The sequence below is a fragment of the Microtus pennsylvanicus genome, chromosome 6 (genome assembly GCF_037038515.1).
Source record: "Microtus pennsylvanicus isolate mMicPen1 chromosome 6, mMicPen1.hap1, whole genome shotgun sequence".
NCBI classification, from domain to species: Eukaryota; Metazoa; Chordata; class Mammalia; order Rodentia; family Cricetidae; genus Microtus; species Microtus pennsylvanicus.
Window position 1 is genome coordinate 17,238,971 of NC_134584.1, and position 25,193 is coordinate 17,264,163.

General features: G+C 34.7%; 1 protein-coding gene across 4 annotated transcripts in view; it reads right to left on the bottom strand.

Moving 5' to 3' along the window:
* Cdh18 (cadherin 18) overlaps positions 1 to 25,193 on the bottom strand; it is a 739,086-nt gene that overhangs the window by 59,185 nt on the left and 654,708 nt on the right. For all 4 annotated transcript variants that reach the window (XM_075975833.1, XM_075975835.1, XM_075975834.1 and 1 more), the window contains 2 exons: positions 22,397 to 22,564; positions 12,747 to 12,934 (listed from right to left, as the gene is read on the bottom strand). In XM_075975833.1, coding sequence (XP_075831948.1) covers positions 12,747 to 12,934; positions 22,397 to 22,564 — 356 coding nt within the window. The remainder of the gene's footprint in view (positions 1 to 12,746; positions 12,935 to 22,396; positions 22,565 to 25,193) is intronic.

A 25,193-nucleotide genomic window follows, 5' to 3' on the forward strand; every position in this document is an offset into this window, starting at 1 on the left:
AACTTGAACCACAAAGCATTATCCTCAGGACTTGAAATCAAATGAAATGTGCCTTGCTGGATTTTAAACTTGTTTTAGACTAGAAACTTCTTAGCCTTCCATTTTCTCTGTGTCAGGATGTCAGGCGTGCCAACTATCTTTTTGCCTCTCCTAACACTCGCATTTGGCAACAAATGGTTTATTTTCTAAGTTCATATGTCCACAGATAAAGTTGCTTGCTATAGGATGAAACATACACAGAATTTCACCATTATTAGGTTTAGATAGAAGGATTTGGGACTTTGTACTGATTTTGTTTAGCACTGAGGTTTATAAATGTTTCTAGCTAGGGTTTTCTATGCATCGGGCAGACAAGAATTTTGGAGGACCAGAAGTAGAAAATAGCAACCAAATTATAAAGAGAGAGAGAGAGAGAGAGAGAGAGAGAGAGAGAGAGAGAGAGAGACAGACAGACAGAGAGAGACAGAGACAGAGACAGAGAGCATATGTAAAAGGTAGGTAGGCTTGGATGTGCAAGTGGATGCCAAATTAAATCATAGTAATCCTTAAAGTTGAGAGATTAAATATTGTTAAACATTACTATCACATACACAAATCTCGCTATAAGCCTAGATATTCTGAGAACTTCTAGAACAGTGTTTGCTTACTTTAAGGTTTTTTGTTTTTATCTGAGGGGTATGGAATAAACTCACACATGTGCTGCTCTGGTCATGTTCTTTATTGTTCTGTTTATTCTTCTGTCTCATAATTTAATTCTAAATTTTTAATCCTTTTTAGTTTTCCTTTGTTTCAATTCCCTTTATAAATTCTCTTCTGCTTCTCTGTTTACCTAGCTTAAATACACTTTATCCCTAGGAGGCTAGAAGAAATAGGAAAAAAATATATAAGAATTACAACTCATTGGTCATATCACATTCCACGGGTAAATTATAAGGACCCGAACTATACCACAGCAATGCAAGGTTTTAAGGATTCTGGTGTAAGACTGTGATAGAGGCGGGGCACAGTGCCCAGTGAGACAAGCTTTAAGACACTACAAAACATGTTTCTCATCAGCCAGATTTGGCAAACATAGAATTGAAATGATTCCTTAGGCTTCTTTCTGCAACTCTGACCTTGGGCATATCTGTAAAGTTTGTTTGGCTTTTTGTTGTTGCTTTTTGCTTTGTTTCTCTCTCTCTCTCTCTCTCTCTCTCTCTCTCTCTCTCTCTCTCTCTCTCTCTCTCTCTCTCTCTCTCTCTCTCTCCACACACACAGGAGTTCTCTATGTAGCTTTTGGAGTCTGTCCTAGAATTCATTTTGTAGGCCAGACTGTCGTCAAATTCAGAAATTGTCCTGTCGCTGCCTCCCCAGTGCTGGGATTAAAGAGGCGCATCTCCACCACCCATCCTGTAAGATTTCTGATTTATGATTCATTTACAGAAACATTCAGTCTAGTTTGAACTTGCTGTGAGGTGAAAATAAGCTAATTGTGTGTAGCTTGTCTTAGACTGAAGAAAATTTTTCCTGTGTTAGTATTAGTATAAAGAACAAAGAAGGCTTTTAAGGATCCTACAGTCTTCATGGGATAATAGAGGTAGCCATGAAGTATATTCTAGAATATTTTCTATATATTTAAATCATACAACTTCATGAGAAGATATTTTCCTTACCAACCACAAATATATGTGCCCATAAGTGTGAGATGCTATTATAAGATTACATATAAATATACACATATTCATAATTAATTGTTGACTAGGATTACAACTTCCTCTTTTCCTCATTCAGTTTTGTATCTATAATGATAGGCATGTCTTATTTGGTCTTTTCCTTCCATTATCACTTATATAGATTTAACTATTATGTTTTAAAATTCTTCAATTCTGTAGGATGAAAGTCTTTTAATATTTGAAAAGTTTCATTTTTTGTTGTTTTAACTGCTTCTAGTGTACAAATTTTCATACCAACTAAAGTTCTTCAACAGCAAATATTAATGCCATAATATAATAAATAAAATAAAGAACTTGTTTTACCCTTCTTCCTTCATTTATTTTTTTGTTTTGTTTTTTTCCGTTTATTTATTTATTAAAGATTTCTGTCTCTTCCCCGCCACCTCCTCCCACTTCCCTCCCCCTCCCGCAATCAAGTTCCCCTCCCTTTCAGCCCTTAAAGCTATCAGGGTTCCCTGCCCAGTGGGAAGTCCAAGGACCACCCACCTCCATCCAGGTCTAGTAAGGTGAGCATCAAAACTGCCTAGGCTCCCACAAAGCCAGTACGTGCAGTAGGATCAAAAACCCACTGCCATTGTTCTTTAGTTCTCAGTAGTCCTCATTGTCCGCTATGTTCAGCAAGTCCGGTTTTAGAGGAACATGGGATGTACTCTTCCTTCATTTATTATTAGCTTTATTTATTCAACCCCTTTATATTTGACTATTCTAATAGAAGTAAAATTTGTTTGCTTGCTCTGACCTATGTTCCTTTAACTATTGCCATTAGAACAATTGGTGAAAATTTTTCACTCACTCCCAATTCAATATCTGCCTTACAAACATTATTATGTGTATATTTTAGAATGAACATGCTTACCGTTCTCATCTTCCCCAACTCTGAGTCTAATTGTAATCAGTACTCTGACATGCCATTTTGGTTCAGCTGACAAGTAGTTTTCCAGAAGATAATGGATTTACAAAGACAATATACCACATTTTTAAATTTTTGTATATTACTGTGTATATCTCTGTGTGAATGCAAAAATATTTCTAGTTCTCCAAGAAGCATAAATAAGTATGACTGAATTTAACTATTTAAAGGATTATCTTGTTTTTACCTCCCTTTCCACCATAGGAAATAAATATATTCTAATGGCAAGATGATACATAAAATTATTTGCCTGTGAGCTTCATATTTGAAGATTACCAGATATAAAGCATTTGCTTATAGTCCATTCAGGGAATATGACTGATACTGCTCCAAAGATGTTTAAACATAATCTCTTCAGCAAATTTTCCTGACACTCTCCCACTTCTGAAAAGATAGCCTTCCTTAATAAAAGGAAATCAAAACAATTCAAAGACAAATGCATGCTACTTCAGTACCCCTATGCTTTGACAATACATCTTATCAATGCAGTTTTCCTCAAGAAAAACGATATTACATCACTCATATTCATATTTCATGTATCTGAAATATGTTTTAGTTTATGGAAAGTGACTGAGTCCTTCAGTATATCTGTGACTGAGTCCTTCAGTATATCTGTATTTGACTTGGTACTTAACTGAAACATGCCAAATTCCATATTAATTTGGAAACCTGATTGTCAACAGCTGCATATACCCCAAATGTTTACTATAAACTGATAAACTGATTCACTTAATACTGACATATAATTAATTGCTCATTTTTTTCTCTCTTCAAATGAGGAGCTAGAGGTCAGAAAACCTGATAATTCCCAACTGGAATCTAGCTATAATTGATGTGAATGTGTCTTTAAAGGTGTGATGCCATATTGTTGGAAACCTAACAGGAAAAATAAACACCATGGCATAACATAGTTGAATGAGTACAAAGAATTTGTCCCTGCACCTGGTTCCATCGGTTACTGGATAAAGGCTCTATGATGGTATTTCTGTACTCATCAATCTGATTGCAGGAGAAGGCCAGCAACAGCCAAACTCTGGGAACCCAATTGAAGCAACGGAGGGAGAAATATATGAGCAAGGGAGGTCAAGATCATGATGGCTAAATCAACAGAGCTTAATGAAGCTGATGGAAAACAATAAGCACTAGATGGACAACTGTGGAGTCTCCATGGGGCTGAATTAGGCCCTCCTCATGTGAGAGAGAGTGGTGAAGCTTGGACTATCTGAGAGGCTTCTGGAAATAGGAACACGATCTATCTCTGGTACATGAGACAGCTTGTTGGACCCCAATCCCTATGGGGGGTTTATATGCTCACCCTTAATGCAGAGGGGAGATGTTTGGTACTGCCCCAACTTAATGTGTCAGACTTTCTGGACTCTGCATGGTAGCCCTTACCTGTTGGGAAGAGTGGATGGGAGAGTTGGTGGGCTGAGATGTTAGGCAAAGGGTATGAGAGGAAGGATGGGAGGCTAGATGCCCTTCAATGGAAGAATGGATGAAGAAAGTATGGAATATATACATATTAGAGTACTACTCAGCAGTAAAAAACAAGGGATTCTTGAATTTTGCATGCAAATGGATGGAAATAGAAAACACTATCCTGAGTGAGGTAAGCCTGAGCCAAAAAAACGAACATGGGATGTACTCACTCATATTTGGTTTCTAGCCATAAACCAAGGACATTGAGCCTATAATTAGTGATCCTAGAGAAGCTAAGTAAGGAGAACCCAAAGAAAAACACATAGGCATCCTCCTGAATATTAACCTTCAGCAGGCGATGAAAGGAGACAGAGACAGAGACCCACATTGGAGCACTGAACATAAATCTCAAGGTCCAAATCAGGAGCAGAAGGAGAGAGAGCACGAGCAAGGAACTCAGGACCGCGACGGGTGCACCCACACTGAGACAATGTAAAGTAAATTTTTTTAAAAAATTGATCTCTGTGCATATATTGTATAAAGTAATAAAAGAACTCATCCATTATATTTTCTAGTATTTAGAGGTAAATCTAAAATGAGTCAATAATTCTCCAATTATAACTACAAGATGACCAAATATTTTTGTAATTTTTATGCCGGGCGATGGTGGCGCACACCTTTAATCCCAGCACTCGGGAGGCAGAGGCAGGCGGATCTCTGTGAGTTCGAGACCAGCCTGGTCTACAGAGCTAGTTCCAGGACAGGCTCCAAAGCCACAGAGAAACTCTGTCTCGAAAAACAAAACAAAAAAAAATTTTTGTAATTTTATATTTAAAATAATTATATAGCCAGGAAGCTAAGATTATTTGAGCAAATTTCTTTATCTCCTTGGTCTCTGCAAGAAGTGCTTACCCAGTGACAATTTTAATTTCCTTGGGCAATTGGATTTCTCTTACTTCTTTTTAGTTACTGCTCAACTTTCTAACTTAGCACCTCATTATCAATGAGCTAAGTGTGATTTTCATAGAAGATTTTAGTTTCTTAATTTTATCTTATTCTTCTCACTAATTGTCTTTACACATCATTGCTCTTTCTCACATATAATGCAGCACTTGTGCTCTTTAATATTAATCTACTTCATATTAATCTAGATAGTTGTCATCTATCACATCAATCTAGTTCCATCCAGTTATACATATTTAGAATATTTTAATAGTTTCTCGTTTACCTCTTCTACTGTCCCTTCAATCACCCTTGTGTGTTACTCGTCCGTAAGTATATTACCATGAAGAATATATAGATACTGAAACTACATCTAGCCAACAAGCCCTATTAACTAAATTTTCATTGAATACAGGAGGACTAATGATACTGGTCTCCTAGGGAACAGGAGAAAAACTCATCAGAGATTTTCCTTTATAGAATTCAAATGTTGTTCTCTCATATGACTCGGGATTTCACAGTGAGTAGATAATTATTCTGCTTCATTCATATTTTCATACATTATATTTGATTTTAATTCTGGAAAACTGCTCAATTATAAGTAGTATACAATATCATCATTATGAATAATTTTCTTAAAAGTGTACATTTTAAATTATGGTATACAAACATAGGAAAGATAGGATTAATTTACCTAATGGCCCTCTCTAAAATTTCTTCTAAGCCTCCTTTGTAATTTTTTTTGTGGTTTTCCCAGGTATTAGGCATTCTATGGAGACTATAGAATTCATGTATGAGCTTTCTTGCTATTGATTTTGCTCAACAGAAGAGTGGACATTCACTTATTTATAATTCCAATATCAATAAAATAATTAGGTGTTTTACTATTTTCATTTCTACATGGAAAACAAATGGAAATATATTTTATCTCAACCATTTTATACATAATTAGACACAATTTTTATATGTATATGAATGTAAGTATATGTGTCCATATATACTGGATGTGTAATTATAAGGTATCTGTATATAGGACATAAATAAAGAAACCAAAAATATCAAAATTTATCAGTATTAATAAATGAATAGAGCTTAGCTAATCACAATATCTTATCAGAAAACCTGTTTCCCAATAGTTCACAGTGTTATACTATGAATTATTATATGTGATTGAGACTATAGTAAACATTTCATGAAATTTCCAATGATTGTTATTTCATGCTTATGATAATACCTAAATCTAAACATCTAGAATAGAATTTGTCCAATAGCAGTCCTCTATCTAATATATTAAAAATGCAGTGATTTGGTTGATTAAATTAAAATCCTGACTCTTCTTTTTATTGTTTCTAGAAGACCAAAATAAATTCCCAGATAACAGAGCCTTCAAGAATCAAATATTCTTGTTTAATTTTTAAAAGTAGAAGAGCAAACAATTGTTCAAAATGAATAGTGTATTAGAATTACAGCATAGAAAGGTGATTAATCTTTGTGTTTGTGCATGTATTCAAAGATACTTGCTTTGTCTTATTTGTTTTTCCTTGTGGTTCAGCAAGCATTAAAGTTCCATGGAAAAGTAGAAAAGAACAGCATAGTATTTACTCTCCTAGTAAAAGCAAAAGGATAACCACATGAATCTCAATAAGTATAATTGACTAAACACCAAAAACCTATTGTCTGGCATAATACTAATATGATTATCATAAAAAATATAACAAATTTTTTCTTAGAATTCTCTGCAGTGCCTCTTATGGGTACTGCACACATATAGTGCACAGTGTTATTTGAAGCCTGTATATACATATAAATTAAATAGTAATAAATATTTTCAAAAATGAGTTTATGTACTAACAGAACAAATATCGATTTATTTGCCTATTGCATTCCATAGACCTCTTCTCCTAAACATGACGTACTGTTACCAATGTTATTGATTATGCTACACGACCTGACCATTAGGCCCTTTGACTAGAGATGTCACGTGTGTTGTTGAATACAGAGAAATAAAGTTGGTGGCCAACTGGAAGCTTTACCACTGCTGACAAGCTGGAAAGTACCATGTGTTATACCAGACAAAAAAAAGTAGCTATTAGTATCAACTAGATACAAACACTCTGACTCACACCAGCAATCTGCCTTTCAATATACTAGCACAAAAATGTTATGTGCTAACCAACCATTTAAAAATAGATTTAAGGTTGACTCACTTCAGTGGAAGCATATGAGACACTATTAATCAGGCCAAACACCTGAGACTAGATAGGACATGGACTCTAGGCGGAAACCTTACTCTATTGTTCTTTTAGGGGAGTATAGCAATAAAATGATTTCAAAGGACATATTCTACTGATTGACCCGTATTTGAGACTCTTCCTTTTGTAGTGGTGGTAATGAACACAGACTTATAACTGGATACTCTACAGTGAAAGACATTGGAGTTCTCAGTACTACTTGAATGTATTAACCATACTCATACTGCCCTCTTGAAGATTCAGGGATCTTTACAGAAAAAGAGATGAAAAGATTATAAAAGCCAGAGGTGGTGGATGACTCTGAGGAACCTGTGCCTTCTAGACATGACAGGACTGATGGAAATATAGCTCACAGAAACAGAGAAAGCACATGGAAGGCTTACATGGTCAAGACAAACAAAATTTTAACAGGGAGAAAAAAAATCCAAGAGATAACAAAGAGGCTATGTGAAATTTGTATCTAATGAGAGAGGGAAAATCAGTTTCTCCAGGGGAGTAACAGTGAGTGTGCCAATCATCGTCAGGACAGGCTTTATGTCTAGAAGTCGTTGTCTAACACAAAATGTTATACATATTTTTGTGTGATTTTAATTTCATTTTGTTAATGTTTATGATTTTATTGTTTTTAACTGTTTTCTTTGATTATAAAGTTGGGTGTATTGAGAGTCAGGGGAAATTATTAGAGAGGATGGGTAGGAATGTGATAAAAACATATTGTACGAATTCGTATTTTAAAGCCTTCATATGCACACAAAAAGCTATACACAGTAACCTACAACAATAAGTCTAACATGACCCAGATGATTAATTGATAATATTAATTCATGATAGTGTAGAAGTTTCCATAGGAAGCAGTTGTAAAGCTCAAATAGATAATGTACATTCATACCAAATATTTGTCTGATGAATAATAAGCACAAATTAAGTTGAACTTGTCTTTTATTTATGTAAAGACAAAGAATGAATAAAATGCCATGAATTATTTAAAAGAAAACACTAGCTTATGTCTTCAGCTAATAGATATATAGAAAGTAAAATAAGATAGAAAATGATAAATAGGTATAAAATAGTAGTTGATAAAGGAATTAAAATAACAAATAAAATTGGAATCTTAAACTTAAAATGACAGATGCTGGAGAAATGTCGTCATTGTGAAGAGCAGTTGTTTTGCAAAAGACATGGATTTGATGCTGAGATCTCATTTGCTACTCTAAAACCATACATAAGTCTTTTTCCAAGGGATCCTAGCTCTTTTAATCACCTCTACAGGCACCAGAAACACAAGTACAATATATAACTACATTCAAGCAAAACAGTCACACAAATAAATAAAATAAGTAAATCTAAATAGATTAACAGCAATAATAACTAGAACAACTTCTGTAAAGGTACCTATTTACATAGTGACCATAAGAAGAGGTTCTAAGAGAGATTCCTAGACAGAAGTCCATTCTCAAGCTTCAGAGGATTTTTTTTTTCTTTTTCGGAGGAATGGATGGAACTTACATTCATCCTTATCTTTTTTACCTTTCCTCCTAGTCAGGCTCCATTAAGCTATGAATGAAACTTATCAAAGTGTATTTACAATGTACCATGCAATGCATCAGTGAATTCAGTCTGGCAATTTCCTGATGGAGCGATGATATGGACTGGGATGAGCAGCTGTGTCTGCAGCTGATTTGCAGAGCAGCGCTGACTTTGATCGCTGAGGAGATTGGCTTTTCTGCCCTGCTGACTAAGGTGAGCTGCCTTACAGATTAAATGAGAAACAAGTTTTCAAGGACTGCTTTATCCGTGTCTTGCCACTTGAACCAGTATCTTCAGAAGGTTAAAATACACTAAGGAACAGAGTTCATTTTCAAATTACAGTTCTTTATAAATAATTGTAAAATTGATAATATTAATCTGAAGATATAACAATTTTATAAGAGCTAACAATAATTCAACTCTGAGGAAGTATACCCAAGTGAGTTAACACTTCTAATTGGAGCCAATTAGAACTAATTATCAAGACTATTTTCAGTATACTCTCACTTACATTTAGCCAATAGAAATAATTCTTTCAAAACACCCACTTTATTCATAGAAAATAAAATGAAATCAATCAAATGTGTAAACATATATTCATCTGTTTCTTTTTTTTCTTCTTTTTTTATTTTTTTTATAAATTTATTTATTTATTAAAGATTTCTGTCTCTTCCCCGCCACCGCCTCCCATTTCCCTCCCCCTCCCCATATTAAGTCCCCCCCCAGCCCGAAAAGCAATCAGGGTTCCCTGTCTTGTGGGAGGTCCAAGGAACCCCCACCTCCATCCAGGTCTAGTAAGTTGAGCATCCAAACTGCCTAGGCTCCCACAAAGCCAGTACGTGCAGTAGGATCAGAAACCCATTGCCATTGTTCTTGAGTTCTCAGTAGTCCTCATTGTCCGCTATGTTCAGAGAGTCCGGTTTTATCCCAGGCTTTTCCAGACCCAGGCCAGCTGGCCTTGGTGAGTTCCCAGTAGAACATCCCCATTGTCTCAGTGTGTGGGTGCACCCCTTGCGGTCCTGAGTTCCTTGCTCATGCTCTCTCTCCTTCTGCTCCTGATTTGGACCTTGAGATTTCAGTCCGGTGCTCCAATGTGGGTCTCTGTCTCTGTCTCCTTTCATCACCTGCTGAAGGTTAATATTCAGGAGGATGCCTATATGTTTTTCTTTGGGTTCTCCTTATTTAGCTTCTCTAGTATCACTAATTATAGGCTCAATGTCCTTGGTTTATGGCTAGAAACCAAATATGAGTGAGTACATCCCATGTTGCTCTTTTTGGGTCTGGCTTACCTCACTCAGGATAGTGTTTTCTATTTCCATCCATTTGCATGCAAAATTCAGGAAATCCTTGTTTTTTATTGCTGAGTAGTACTCTAATATGTATATATTCCGTACTTTCTTCATCCATTCTTCCATTGAAGGGCATCTAGGTTGTTTCCAGGTTCTGGCTATCACAAACAATGCTGCTATGAACATCGTAGATCATATACTTTTGTTGTTTTTTGGATTTTTCAAGACAGGGTTTCTCCACAGCTTTTGGTTCCTGTCCTGGAACTAGCTCTTGTAGACCAGGCTGACCTCGAACTCACAGAAATCCGCCTATCTCTGCCTCCCAAGTGCTGAGATTAAAGGAGTGTGCTACCACCGCCCGGCTCATCTGTTTCTTATTGTGGAAAATTAGCTATGATCATGCAGATGGTAAGAGTTCTTCATTGTCCTCAATGTCATTAAAAGTTTTTGTACTTTACTGGTACAGAAAAACTGGCCCCTGTAAGCTTTTTTTCCCCTGAAAATCTAATAGTGTCTTAAATTGTATGAACTTAATAAGGTTCAGTACTGAGGTGACCTCAATACAAGAATGCTGTAACTAGATTGTAAATGTATCAGTAACAATACTTAATCCCTTCCCTTCATTTTTCTCAATGGAGGCTGTCTGATGCACTATATCATAAAATACCATATTCTTCTATTCTACTGATTCTTTTCAAGACAGTCTTTTCCTCCAATACGTCTCTTAAAATTAATCCTCTTGAATTATCGCTTGTGCTTATTCCATATTGAGCTTTGGTCCTTCTGTATGGGGACATTTCTCCTTAAAATTACCACATACCATTATGCTAATATTCTCTTGCTTTATTAGCTTTCTTACATTATTATATAGCTTAACAAACAAGGTGACATGCTTCCCTAATTTTTTTCACAATTTTTTTTATTTCTGTTCTTTCAAGACAGCAACTCACTATTCATGTTACATCAATATAAATCATTAGGAGAAGGATAGATGAGATAGTATACTTTTCAGATAAAAAATGTATCTGTGACATATATTGTCAGATAAGCAGTCAGATGGATAGATTCACTTCAACATCTTTAGCTTAGAATACATTTTATCTCAACTCACTTCTGGGCATTTATTTTCTTCCTGCAGTGATTGCTGAAATGGCAAATACCCAATGCCATTGTTGTTTATCTTCAAAATACGCATTAGATCAGACACAAGGAGTCTGAACTTGCCATCTTTCCAAGAGGAAATCTGAACCTATTTAAAGGTTTGGAATCTTTCTATGGTAATTGTCTGTGTTCTTATTGAATTATAAAATTGAGTGTGTTTTGATCTTAAGAACAGGATGTAATAGTTAAATTCATATAACAAGGCTGTTTTGTAGTTAAGAAATTTAAAAAATAAAAAAAGCATGTGAGTAATAAATGATTTCACAAACCTAATCTAAAGGCTCTATTGCTATAAAATTATTTGTACTTCTTAATAAGTGTAAAACAAGACTGTTGTATTGGTAGTCTATGGATGCTATATAAATTAGTATAATAAAGCTAATGGCAGTAACTAAACTTGCATTCATTATAAATCTATCATGCCGAAATCTAAAATCCTTTTGCACAAATGTAAGTATTTTGAAAAACAGTTATTTTAATCTTTCAGGATTCATTTTATATGCATTTAGAGAAAAAGAATAAAAGAAATGGAATTCATAACATGAAAGCAGATAAAATTCAATGAGCTATATTCTAAAAATGCTGGACATATGAATAAAGGTGAGGCAAAGGGCAAAACCGAAGAATCAAATGAACCTGAATGCAAGGAGAGCAACGTGGATAAGCGAAAGATAAGGTATTAATAAACATGGAGAGAAGGCTGATCTCCAGCAAGGAAGAGATCACAGCATAGAATGGCAAGAGCAGTTGAAAGCTGAGACTTATATCTGCTTTTTGAGATTCAGGTTCTCAGGTATTTTTCTGTTGCTTAGCAGTTGGATCAGAAAACACATTAACATGTTTATGCAATAAGATTTAATATCATTTAAGATATTTCTTTAAATTTTTATCATTTATTCTCTAAGAGATTATAACTCCAAAATTTCTCCTTTCTTCTGTCAAGCTCTCCTATATACCCCTACTCACTCTCTTGTAAATTCATGGCTTCTTTATTTCTTCATTAATTGTTATTATATGCATATATATGTATATATATTTATATTTATACACAAATATATTCCTAAGTATAATGTACTTAATCAGTATAATGTTACTTCTATGAATGTTCTCAACATCGAACATTTGGTATTTGATAATCAATTGCTGTGTTCTTCCCTGAGGAAGACTATTTCCACTTTTCTGCATGCCTTAGTTGCCTGTAGATTTTTTTTTCATAAGGTTAAGTAAGGAATCACGTGCTTTCTCCCATTAACTTAAGCATGGATATTGATGTTGGCATTGCTCAGCTCCTGTTTAGGCATTCACGTTGGTCAGACCATATGTATGAGCTTCTGACATGACTAGAAGATGCATTCTCACAGCAAGCCACTGATTTTATGTCTCTTTCAATAATTCTGCCCCTTCTTATATAATCTTACCTAAACACCTTTCCTTTTAGTCACTAGAAAACAGGGTTATTCATATTTCTGGCAAATTTTGATTGTTTGAAATATTGATGTATAATTTGAATCAACACTATTTTTTGTTTGCTTACCTTCTTTAAGGAGAGTATTCCTTCCCTGGTGTCTTTGTCTGTGGAGATAGAGAATATCCCAATCCCATCTCCATTAGTGATAGAATAAGTCATATCTGCATTTGAGCCTGTGTCTGCATCATTTGCCTTTATTTTTCCAACAGCTGAACCAACTTGAGCAGACTCAGGAACATACAGCTGATAGTGTTCTGGAAAAGATTTCATATTAAAGTCACTTACAATAGCTTTTATGGAGTACATATTTCATAAGAAAACAATGACTAGTAGTATCTCATCAACTTCGTCAAATGACATTGCATAGAATAAACTCACGGGTCTCTCTTAATCTTTTAAAGTATTTTATTAGGTTTTTTTCAATGTGACAGTATATATAAAATAATTTGAGTACTAGAATATAAATTACTTCATTATTTGTACAAAACTAAAGAGAAAAATAATAGGAAATTTTATATGGAATAAGTTTTGAATTAGTCAATAATAAATTTAATCCCACTTTACTTTCACTTCCCCTTCGTGTGAAGTTCAAATATGCATTGATATTAATATATGTATATGTATTTATATATGCATGTTTGAAAGAGTATCTGCTTTAAACTTAACAAGGAAAAGGAAAAAACGATACCAGAAAACATAGGCTATAAATTTATGAATAATTTACTTACTAAAATACATAAGCAATAGCAATAAAAATTATGAAATTTATTTAGAAATTTATCAAATATTTCTAATTTTATCTGTAAATTTGTTCACAACTAAAAACAAATCAGCAGGCCAGCTGAATAATGGAAGTCCATACACATAGTGATGTAGGTTGTGTGATGACTTCAGTTTTGACTGTTTATCCAAAGCGTAAAACATCTTCACCCTATAACTATCATTGCTAATGATTTGGAAATAATACTAAAAGAGAACTGATGCTTTACTGATATAAAAATTGAGTTGGTGTTCCTATAGTCATTTAAATAACATTTAAATAATCAAATTAATAATGATAAGCAAACAATATATACTTTATTAAAGATAAGGTTTGGAATGAAGATACTCTGAAAGGCTAACAACAGCTTCATCTAGAAGGCATTTTTTTTCAAGGAGGGAAAGAAGCTTTCTTTTGACTTGTGGACCATATAGACCATAGATGCTGCTCAGCTTAGGTTCCTGTCATTTCTATTGGTTTCCCACCCGAACACAGACAATGAGAACCTATTGTTGAAGACACATGCTGTTGGTATCATATAGAAAAATGAGATTGTAATCAAGCAAGACATTTCACATCCAGCATCCATGAGTACTCCTCACTGTTCAGGTTTTGTGGAGCTTAAGATAACATACAGTTTCCTAGAGAAGAAAAGGCACCAAACATATCATCCAGTTACAAATCTCTCTAAGTAGAATACTAACCAGCCATATAATATGTGTCTGTTGTGAAATAGGAGTGTGCCTATTATGGAAGAAGCTGAATTTCTCCTAAATCTGAGTCTCCACAGGACAGCATCCACACCTGGCACTGCAAACTCCATTAAAAGCCTATAACAGGGAGGACACCCAGAGGAAGCAGCTGAATTGTATCATTTCTCCAAATTGACGTATTTTCTAATCACATTCTGCATATACAAAAAAGTCATAATCAATTACTATTCTCAGCCTTAGTCATAGAAACCGCTCATTCCAGTGAAATGTGGTGCCTGAGAAAGGCTTATGGTTGTACTCAATTGGTGTTGAGAAAGAGCAAGTTAAGTGCTCAGTCCCAAACAAGACAAGTATACCATTATCACCTGGGCATAGTAAACATTATGTCAGAGAGAGTTGGAAAAATTAGGAGTCAGAATATAGGAAAAAGGATAGTGAAATAACCATTTTCAGGGCAGTACATAACCACTTCAACCAATCCTGGATTCACAGTACCTACAGATGCCGGTAAGGGCTTGGATAAGAATGGTCTACAATAATCAGACATGGAGACATGAGAGACTTAGATAGCTCTAGCCATAACTGAGAAACTATTTTTTTTGATAATAGATTAAAGCAAGTGGAAAACTGCCTTCACTTTTGTTCTCCCAATGGTAACCACACCTTGCTTCAATGGATAATTACCATCTAAAGGTGAGACACATGATACTGGTAAAACTAAACTGGTTACACATAAAAATGTAATGAATCTAGAGAGAGATCCAAGAGTGAGGAGGAAGGGTTGTGAGGACTGAAAATGAGATATAAGCCAGAAATAAAAAATAGAAATTCTCATACCTCAACCGCACTAACAAAAAGTAAGAGGGAGAAAATCCTGGTGATCCTAAGGAAGCTAAGTAAGAAGGTGAACCAAAGGAAAAACATATAATTATCCTCTTGGCTATGGGAAGTAGACAAAGTTGCTGGGGAGAAAATTGGGATCTTGGGGGTGGGGTGGGATGGGAGTAAGGGGAGATGGGGAGAGAAAAGGGAGAAGGGGAGGATGGGGGGAACTTGGGGAAAAAGGAGGATTGGGATAAAGGAAGGTTGGATAGGGGAGCACGGAAGCACAATTCCTAGTTAAGGGAGCCACCTTAGGGTTGGCAAGAGACTTGAACCTGGAGTGGCTCCTAGGTGCCCAAGCCGAGGTCCCCAGTTAGTTCCTTGGGCAGCTGAGGAAAGGGAACCTGAAATGACCCTAGCCTATAGCAATACTGACGAATATCTTGCATATCATCATAGAACCTTCATCTGGTGATGGATGGAGATAGAGACAGAGACCCACACTGGAGCACTGAACTGAGCTCCCAAGGTCCCAATGAGGAGGAGAAGGAGGGAGAACATGAGCAAAGAAGTCGGGACCACGAGGGGTGCACCCACCCACTGAGACAGTGGAGCTGATCTATTGGGAGCTCACCAAGGCCAGCTGGACTGTGACTGAAAAAGCATGGGATAAAACTGGACTCTCTCAACATGGCGAACAATGAGGGCTGATGAGACGCCAAGGACAATGGCACGGGGTTTTGATCCTACTTAATGTGCTTGCTTGATGGGAGCCTAGCCAGTTTGGATGTTCACCTTCCTAGATATGGACGGAGGGGGGAGGACCTAGGACTTACCACAGGGCAGGGAACCCTGACTGCTCTTTGGACTGGAGAGGGAGGGGGAGAGGAGTGGGGGGAGGGGGAGAAGGGTGGGAGGAGGGGGAGGGAAATGGGAGGCTGAGAAAAGGTGGAAACTTGTTTTTTCTCCTTTTCTCAATAAAGAAAGAAAGAAAGAAAGAAAGAAAGAAAGAAAGAAAGAAAGAAAGAAAGAAAGAAAGAAAGAAAGAAAGAAATTAAAGATGAAAACGAGGAAGCTTACAATAGCTACCAGTGGGGCATTAATGTTTCACCCTGCATTCCAAAAAAAAAATTAAAAATTCTAAAAAGGTTACTTGATGAATTTCTAATGCATGTAACCTACCACAAGCTTCACCACTGACAACATCATCACCACTGCCACCAATACATCTACAACTAGTAATGAATTTGAAGCATTAACTAAAAAGTTTCTTAGCTAAAATCATCTGAATCCAGAAACATGAATATGTTCATTGGTGATTTCCAGTAGCTCTTCATAGAGTAACTGAAATCATTTCTTCTCATATTATTTTTTTTTAATTTATTAAGTGTTTAATTTTAGAAAAAAAAAGTACAAAGTCAACTGAACATGTAGGAGTAGGCAGGTTCATTGCCCTAATTTTTTGTCTTTACATCAAGATTATCCTATTAATTTGAAAACGAAGAAACACTTCTAAGTTCCATTTAAGAAGTCAGCATTATTTTTGTGCAAAACCAAAAATAGTCATGAGGAAAACAACTTCTAAAGCAAATGGAAATCATAAACTTTAATTTATGTAAATGCATGCAGCAAGAAATAGGTTCTATTGGGTGAGATTACATTGTCATGTGATCTGTCTCATCAGGGAATCAGAAAAAAACAATATTTTATACCTCTTAAATTGTCAATTGTTTCTAAATGTTTTGTGGTGCAATAGATTAAGGATATTTATAATATCATCCACAGGTGAGTGCATAATAGCACCCACAGGTCAGTGTTTAAGTAGACTTAAGGCCCATTCAATGATTGAAAGCTATGCCGGTACTGGAATCTAGTCAGTTTCTTTTGACTAGGATATTTGTGAACTGTAGAAAAGAATCTATTCTTACTAGTGTGTCACACCAAAAAAACCCTTATTACATTCTAAATATTACACTTATTCTCATTGGTAATTTGTTGCTTTTCTTTACATCAAACAGAAAGATATAACTGAGCTGAATGGCCAGTAGCAAGGCAAGAGAAAGGATAGACAGGGCTGGCAGGCAGAGAAATAAATAGGAGGAGAAATCTGGGCTAAAAAAGACCAAGGTGCTAGAAATAAGTGGCAAGCCATCAAGTCACACAGCCAGACACAGAATAAGAAGGAAAAAAAAAAGATATACAGAAACATATTAAGGTAAGCCCAGAGGCAAAAGTAGTTGCAATAATTTAAATTAAGAAAAGCCAGATAGAGCCTAGCCATGATGGCTCACTCCTTTAATCCCAACACCCAAGAGGCAAAGTCATGCCATCTCTGTGAGTTTGAGACCAGCCTGGTCTACAAAAACTAGTTCCAGAATAGGTTCCAAAGCTACAGAGAAACTCTGTCTCAAAAACTCAAAAACAGGAAAAAAATAGAGAGAGAGAGGGAAAGAGAGAGAGAGAGAGAGAGAGAGAGAGAGAGAGAGAGAGAGAGAAGAAAAAAAGAGAAAAAGAAAGAAAGAAAGAAAGAAAGAAAGAAAGAAAGAAAGAAAGAAAGAAAGAAAGAAAGAAAGAACAAACAAAAGCAAGCTTAGGCCAGGCATTTATAAGTAATAAGTCTAATCAGACTATTTGGGAACTGAGTGCCAAGTCCCCAAAGACCAAAAAGAACAAAGAGTAAAGAGTAAAAACAACTACAAAGTGTACTGTAAACAGTTGCCCTGTGATCTGGGCTTTTCTGCTTCAACTTGTGCAGCAGCTCAGTACAACATGACAGATCCTGGGGTTTTTATGTAAATTAGAACTGGTTTCCATTTAGTGTTGAAGCTGTATTAACCATGACAAGTGAGTCACTCTGTCCTCTTAAGATTTTAAATCAAGAATTGGCATTTTCATAACTATCAAATCTAAGATGGAATGGTTTTGTTGTTACTGTTGTTGGTAAATAAATGACTAACCTTCTGCATTGAAAATCTGTTGTCCAGAATAACATCTTTCATTACTTGTCTAACATCTTTTATTTTAATATTATGTTAACTTATGTGTGTCAATGTGTGTGTGTGTGTGTGTGTGTGTGTGTGTGTGTGTGTGTGCCTGCGTGTGCCTGCACATGAGTGTAGATGCCTGGAGAAGTCAGAAGAGGACCTCAGACCTTTAGTGATAGAATTACAGATGGTTGATAAGCCTTATACCTGAACCCAGGACAACTTATAAAGAACACAATTCCTAGTCACTTAGTATCTGTTAACTCACCATGTAAGATCTTTGGATAATCTGCTATAATTTCCTCCTCACCTGATGCCTGACCTTGATTTTCAGATATGTATATTAGGTGTCTGCATTTCAAATTCATGAAACAACCACAGCTAGCTCTGCTTCTATCCTCTTCAACTTCATCTTCAATTTCTCCCCCATCATAGAATTCAGAGTCATTCTGCTCTCCTCTAGGCTTCTGTTTAATGGAATAGTGTGTGACTGTGTCTCTTTGCCAGATCATCACAGTTATTTGATAATCAGCAATATGCTTTTCCCATTCTGATAAATCACAATTTTGTTGGAAAGGGATTTTGACTTCCTTTGTGATCCTTTGAAGCTACAGTTTAACTAATCTTAGTTTTATAACTAATCTGTATTTGAGATCATGTCATCTTTCCTGAATGTAATTGTCCATTTTTAACCCAACATAAAAAATATATAACTTTCTTTTACTAGGGAAATCAGAAGCAATTGGAGTATTAACACTTGGTTTAATTTCAATATTGTCTATCAGAAAAGATAATATATCAAGGAGAGAGATATACATGATGGGGTGACCAGTGTCTGAACACTCACAATATACAGAGTATTTATTGGATAAGCATGCTTTCTTGTGACAATATGCATTGTGCTGATCCAAAACAGTTACAGGTGTAACCATCAGAACCTCAGGTCACAGAGCACTGCAACAGACACTGAGAGGGAGAATTTGTTTGAAATACCGTGAGGATTGGTGAAACAAGAGAGCATAACATATACTTAGAAAACTGCTTGAAAAATTCTAGCGTAGGTCTGCAATAAAATTTAACTTGCAAAAACATACAATATTTATCAACTGAAATAAAATTAAGAGATTATGATGAGTTATACTTATAAAATAAGATTAAACTAAATACAATATCCATTAGAAATATTAAACTTTCTTTCAAATGGAAAAAATAAGAATAAAAAAACCCTTTATGAGTGAGTACATGTGATAATTGTCTTTGTGGGTCTGGATTACCTCACTCAAAATGATGTTTTCTAGCTCCATCCATTTGTCTGCAAAATTCAAGATGCCATTATTTTTTTTTCTACTGTGAAGTACTCCATTGTGTATATGTATCACATTTTCCTCATCCATTCTGAAGTCGCGGGGCATTTAGGTTGTAAACATAAAGCAAAGAAAAGCAGCCCACGATTCACAATCCTAGAGAACCTAGGCAGCAATGAGTACTCTGAAACATACATGGATCTAATCTACATGGGAAGTAGAAAAAGATAAGATCTCCTGAGTAAATTGGGAGCATGGGGACCTTGGGAGAGGTTGAAGGGTAGGGGAGAGGCAAAGAAGGGAGCAGAGGAAAATGTACAGCTCAATAAAAATCAATAAAATTAAGGATAAAAGCTACAAAAACAAGGGATTCAAATGATAAGAGTTAGATTCCGAAAGTGGAAGCAATATAACTACTTGTACTAAAATATTAGTTTTGCTGTGAATGAAGCTTAGACCTTCTGAGACATGTTGTGAGGCAACTACATGGGCCTTTCAGCATTAGATATATATCACATTAACAAAACTCTTTCCCATTTTGGAATACATTTGTTATATTTGTTATATAATATGGTACATATTAGCACATTTTTCTTTTCATGTCTTCAAATGCTTCCAGAATTTTAGCACGGTAGCCAAACTAACCTCATTATTCCCCATTTTTGTTTCTGAATGGGCTATAATTTCATGCACCATATGAGATCTTTTCTCATGATTTCTTTGACTCCACTGTGAACTGGTAATACTTTGCTAAAGCACACTTCAGAAATACAGTCCTGATGGGTAATGAAAAGGGATTTAGCTCACCAGCCCTTGACCACTTTAATATATATATATCCCTTCCCCAGGCAGTGATAACTCTAATTGCTTTTATGTTGTCAAGAACTAGAAAGAAGAGAAAAAGTTCAACACAATGACTTTTAAATTGGAAGTATTAGGAAAAGGTTATAAATTAAGTCTGTTCATTACATTTAAATAAAAGGGAGGAGATCTTTATCTTAAACCAAAGCTCTGCATTAGAAAGTTTGAACACAGCAGAGTATTCCATTACTGAAATTTGTGCTTAGTTAATGTGGGTGCTAAGTTCACTGGGGAATTGAAAAAGCAGAGAAGTAGACTCATCTATTGAGAATACAGATAGTATAAAATATCCAGCTTAAATAATACTGATAAAAGTATATCTACAAAATAAAGGGCAATAGACTGATGATGCACATGCAACAGGTATAGTAGTATAATGACTGGCCCATAAGTAAGAAACTTGAATAGATTGTGACAGAATTTTCTCACTGATCAATACAGAAGGGTAAAAAGGGATTACATGGGGAACAACTTAACTACATAAAATATAAGAGAATACGTTATAAAAGAAAATTCTGTTAAATCTAAATTAAAAGAAAAATGTGTATAGGATAATATTGTAATTAGATGTTTCAAATAAAGACAGGGTTTATTTACTCTAAGATGGAATGACTACAAAAATTTTATTTTCTTGCCATACATATTCGATTAATGGAAAAAGATATTACTTGACGTCCTAATTTAATGTGATGTAAAGAAAGCATTGACACTAAAGTCAATTGCAATGGTCTGTTAGGAAATATCTTTGAGTTCTGTGAAGAAAGGTGAAAATTACAAAAGTATAGACTAAAAAAAATGGAAAGCTCTTACTTGTCGGATCTATCTCACAATGAGGTAAGGATCTGCATACACTTTCAATTATTGAGAGATTCCTGGACAACCTAGTGCTCTGTGAAAATGTAGCTTTATTATTGATAGTTTTTCTCAAGTAGCCTATCATGATATCCCACTATGTAAATAGCTATTTGATAATTATGTATCTATATATCACCAGAGTCTTAGTGATACAAAGTTATTCAACATTCATCTTAACCTTCAGTTTTAATCAAAATCAAAATGATTTTTTTAGACAAGACAAAATAAAAGATTCTGGTTACATACTGCCTTCATCTGAAACCTCTAAGTACATTTCTGAGTTTGATGGGGTCCCAATCGTTTTTATCTGTTCAAAATGCTGGAAGTGGAAGAAAGCCACAGTACATTCAGTTAGAGTAAAAATCTAATGCTTCCTTGTCAGAGAGAGCAATTACCCCTTTTTTATAAACTAATGTTCTCACACCAACATTGTTATCTGACAAAATAATTAAATTACAACTGCATGTGTCTCATATCTCGATTCATCTATATAAACCATATTATCCACATGTGAAAAAATTTCATTATTATTTAAACATCTTTTAAAATCTTAACTGAATTATAATGCAGTAGCTTTTAGAGATAGAAATAAGGATTGAAATATGCAATTTTACTTTAAGTAGTTCTTCATTCAGCCTCTATCATGTATACCCTAAGTTTGGGGGCTATTTAGAACGTAAATATTAAAATATTTTTGAAAAAAAAGATACTGAAATGTATGAGATGATAGGGAGGGTGATAGTAGGAGAAATGGGACTGAGTATGCTTAAAATACAGTAAGTGAAATTCTCAGAGAACTAATGAATATATTCCTATAAAAGTGCTCTAATGTAATACAAAAGACAGAAACTTTCATGTTACAAGCTGAAAAAATTATATTCAGTTACTCTGCCATGATCTCCCATTACTTAAAATTTTATTGTCTTAACTGACATAATGTTTATACTTATCAGTGCAATATGAGGTTTCAATACATTTACACCTTGTATAATATTCAAGTAAGAGAATTAATATGTCTATCACTTTAAAAATCTGCCATTGCATTTTTATTTTTAGAATATCTAAAGTACTCTATGCTAAACTAAACATTCAATATATTATTAAACCAAAGACAATGCTAAAACATACCTTCTTTGTAATAAGTAAGATATCATTACTTTTAAAACCACATAATTTTTAATATGACTTATGCCTTTGACACTATACTGTATGTGTCTCAGAATTTCAAGGCCTTAGGTCAAGTGATATATTTACACATCACTAATAAAAAGACACAAGCACAAAGGCAAGCAACAGACATGGGAATATTTTAATAGTCTCAGTTCATAAAACAGTACATTCTATACTCAATCATTCCATTTGTTTTGCATAAATGAATAATAATTCTCAAAGCAAGATGTAGGGAAAAGGTACGTACTCTGTGGGAACCGTGGTGGGTTGTCATTGACATCAGTCAAGGTTATATTGACTGTTGTGGATCCTGAGAGTCCGCCCACTTGCCCAGCCATGTCTTTGGCTTGAATGACCACTGAGTAATGCTCTCTGGCTTCTCTGTCCATGTTGTGTAAAGCTGTTCTAATGACTCCTGGAATATAAAGTTTGAAAATCAATCAGTACAAGTTTTACATTGAACAAGTAATATTTTTGAGAAACATGAACAGTGTTCTCAATATTGACTTTGAAATAGCACAATTTTAAATGAGAGCATTTTTTTTAGAAAAAAAAGTTACTAATATTGAAAAACTGAGTCATTCACACATTTGTTTGTATATACATATTTTAAAGCAGTCATTTTTCAAAAAATAAGAAATCATTCACCATGTGCTTCCTGGGTTAGGTGGCTCTCCAAACCAGCTTTCACAAGACACACACATTGAAGTAACAGAATAACATGTGAATATATATTCCCTCTTCCTACTATGTTGGATATGGGGAATAAAATCAGGCCATCAGGATGGGTGGCAGCCATATTTACCATTTGACTGATTTCACTGATGTTCCAGACATTTATAAAATCATCCTCATTACCATATCTGACCTTTCTGACAAATGCCAGCAATATCTATATAATTGACATTAAAATAGTTTTCATTGTATCCAATTAGAAGTTTCCCTATAAGACTCCCTGTTTCTAGAATTAATAAACATTTATATACAATATCTTTTATATGAGAGAGTTAATTTTTATAGCCAGGTTAAAAGTAAAAAGAAGATAAGTTATAATAGTAGAAAGAATTATTGAATCTATCTACACTTTGCAATATAAGATATTATTATACTTCTTTCTGCTTTTTGTCTAATTTGTTTTTCGCAACTGAATTGATTGAATTTATAGTGACTTATATTTGAAAGCCTTAGGCACCAGGAAAAATGATAGAAACCACAATTTCATATATATCAAACAAATAATTAAGGACATTTGATAGAGGCTTTTCTGAAAGTAAACAGAGAAGAAAATGATCACTATCAAAATAAATATGACACCACAATAGTAAATGATACCCCTAATTTATACATATGCAAAATCCCCTTGCATTTCTCTTACAAAGAACAGTGCTTCATCAAATATATAAATTACAAAAGTAGGAAATTGAATCATATAGTAATTAACATTCATAGAATGTAGAGAACAAATTGGTACATGGTAGAACCATTTGGTAAATTTGGTAAAACCAAAGTTCCCAGAGGATAATAAGTAGTACTTTGGCTTGCTATTTTTCTGTTGTGTTATCACTTTAATTAATATAGAAAAAGCAAAAAAAAAATCACATAAGACATTGACATTGTACACTTAAAAGGAAACCATATTTTCACTTAAAGGTATTATTCATTGAGCAAAGATGTTTTGACAATGATCTAGTCAGTCGAAAAGAAATTGAACCTCGCCTTCTGAAAGCAGGATGACAGGACTCAACCTTCAGTTTGGGAGTGATGGTGACAAAATTGCTCATGGTAATTTTGCAATAAAATTACTTTTATATCCCAGAACAGTAAGGACTCAAATTACTAAAAAAACCACCTGTTTTAAAATAAAGGGAATGCCAAACCTGGAAATGAGAAAATTGTCCAAAGATAGATAGGTTTGATTAAAAATCATGTTAGCTCTCATACTAATTTCATAAATAAATGGATAAATTTAGCATCTGGCCTCAGTCTCCACATCAAAGCTTCCTATTCATTGGAAATCACTGAAGATTATCTGTACTCATACCCAAATATGAAGTACTGGACCATATTGTGTTTTAGGGCCTCAATGCATGTTTGTTTCCCATTTATTTGCTGCATGCTGATGAGATATAAAGATAGTATTTTAACTTCTGATGTTAAAATGCATAATTATAATACCTGGTGATATAAAACTCATTCACGTATCCAGCAGTCTGATAGATTTTCTAAACAAATCAAGGTGAGTTATCTCAGATATATACTTAGAGACTGTACTGTCAAATCACCTTAGTTTTATTTTTGCATACTAATGAGATATATGTGCTTTTATTTATTTTATTTTTAGATTGTAATTACATCCTATACACATGTGTGCACAAATGTGCGTAACAACAATTAATGATAGAAACGAAAAGTACCTATTGATTTGAAAGAAAAATACAAAGCGTGTATGAAAAATTTGGAGCGAGACAGGGAAAAAGGAAAATGATGTAAGTACATATTACAATCCTACAAAAAAGAAGAAATACTTTTCAAAACAGAGAGAAGAGGTACTCAAAGAAAGACAATACCACGTAAACAATCCATATTTGGAAAAGAAAACAATGCCTGAGGAAAAATGGCAATGAAAAATGACATTTGTTTGTGTGTACTCTTAAGACTAAACACTCTTAAGAGTATAGTGGTTCAAAGTAGTCTTGTGTTCCTCTGGTCCAACACTTTATTGATTATAGCACTCAATAGACACTCCATGCTCTACTTGAGTCTTACAAACAGCGCTCTTCACATGAAGCTTACACTCATGATAGGGAAAAACATTAAGAAAGATAATTAAGGACATTGTACAAAAGAAATGGAGTGGTATCAAATACTAAGGAGAAATCAAAGCACTGGCTTTGTGCACAGTTGTAAGGACGGTTAAGAGGCAGCGTGTTTGGAGTGGTACACTTATCTGTAGACTTACATGTTATGCTTCTAAAACCTGCAGGAACTTCGGCACTGTTTACAGACAAATTATAAGAACATATGGGAAATTATTATGTCTTAAG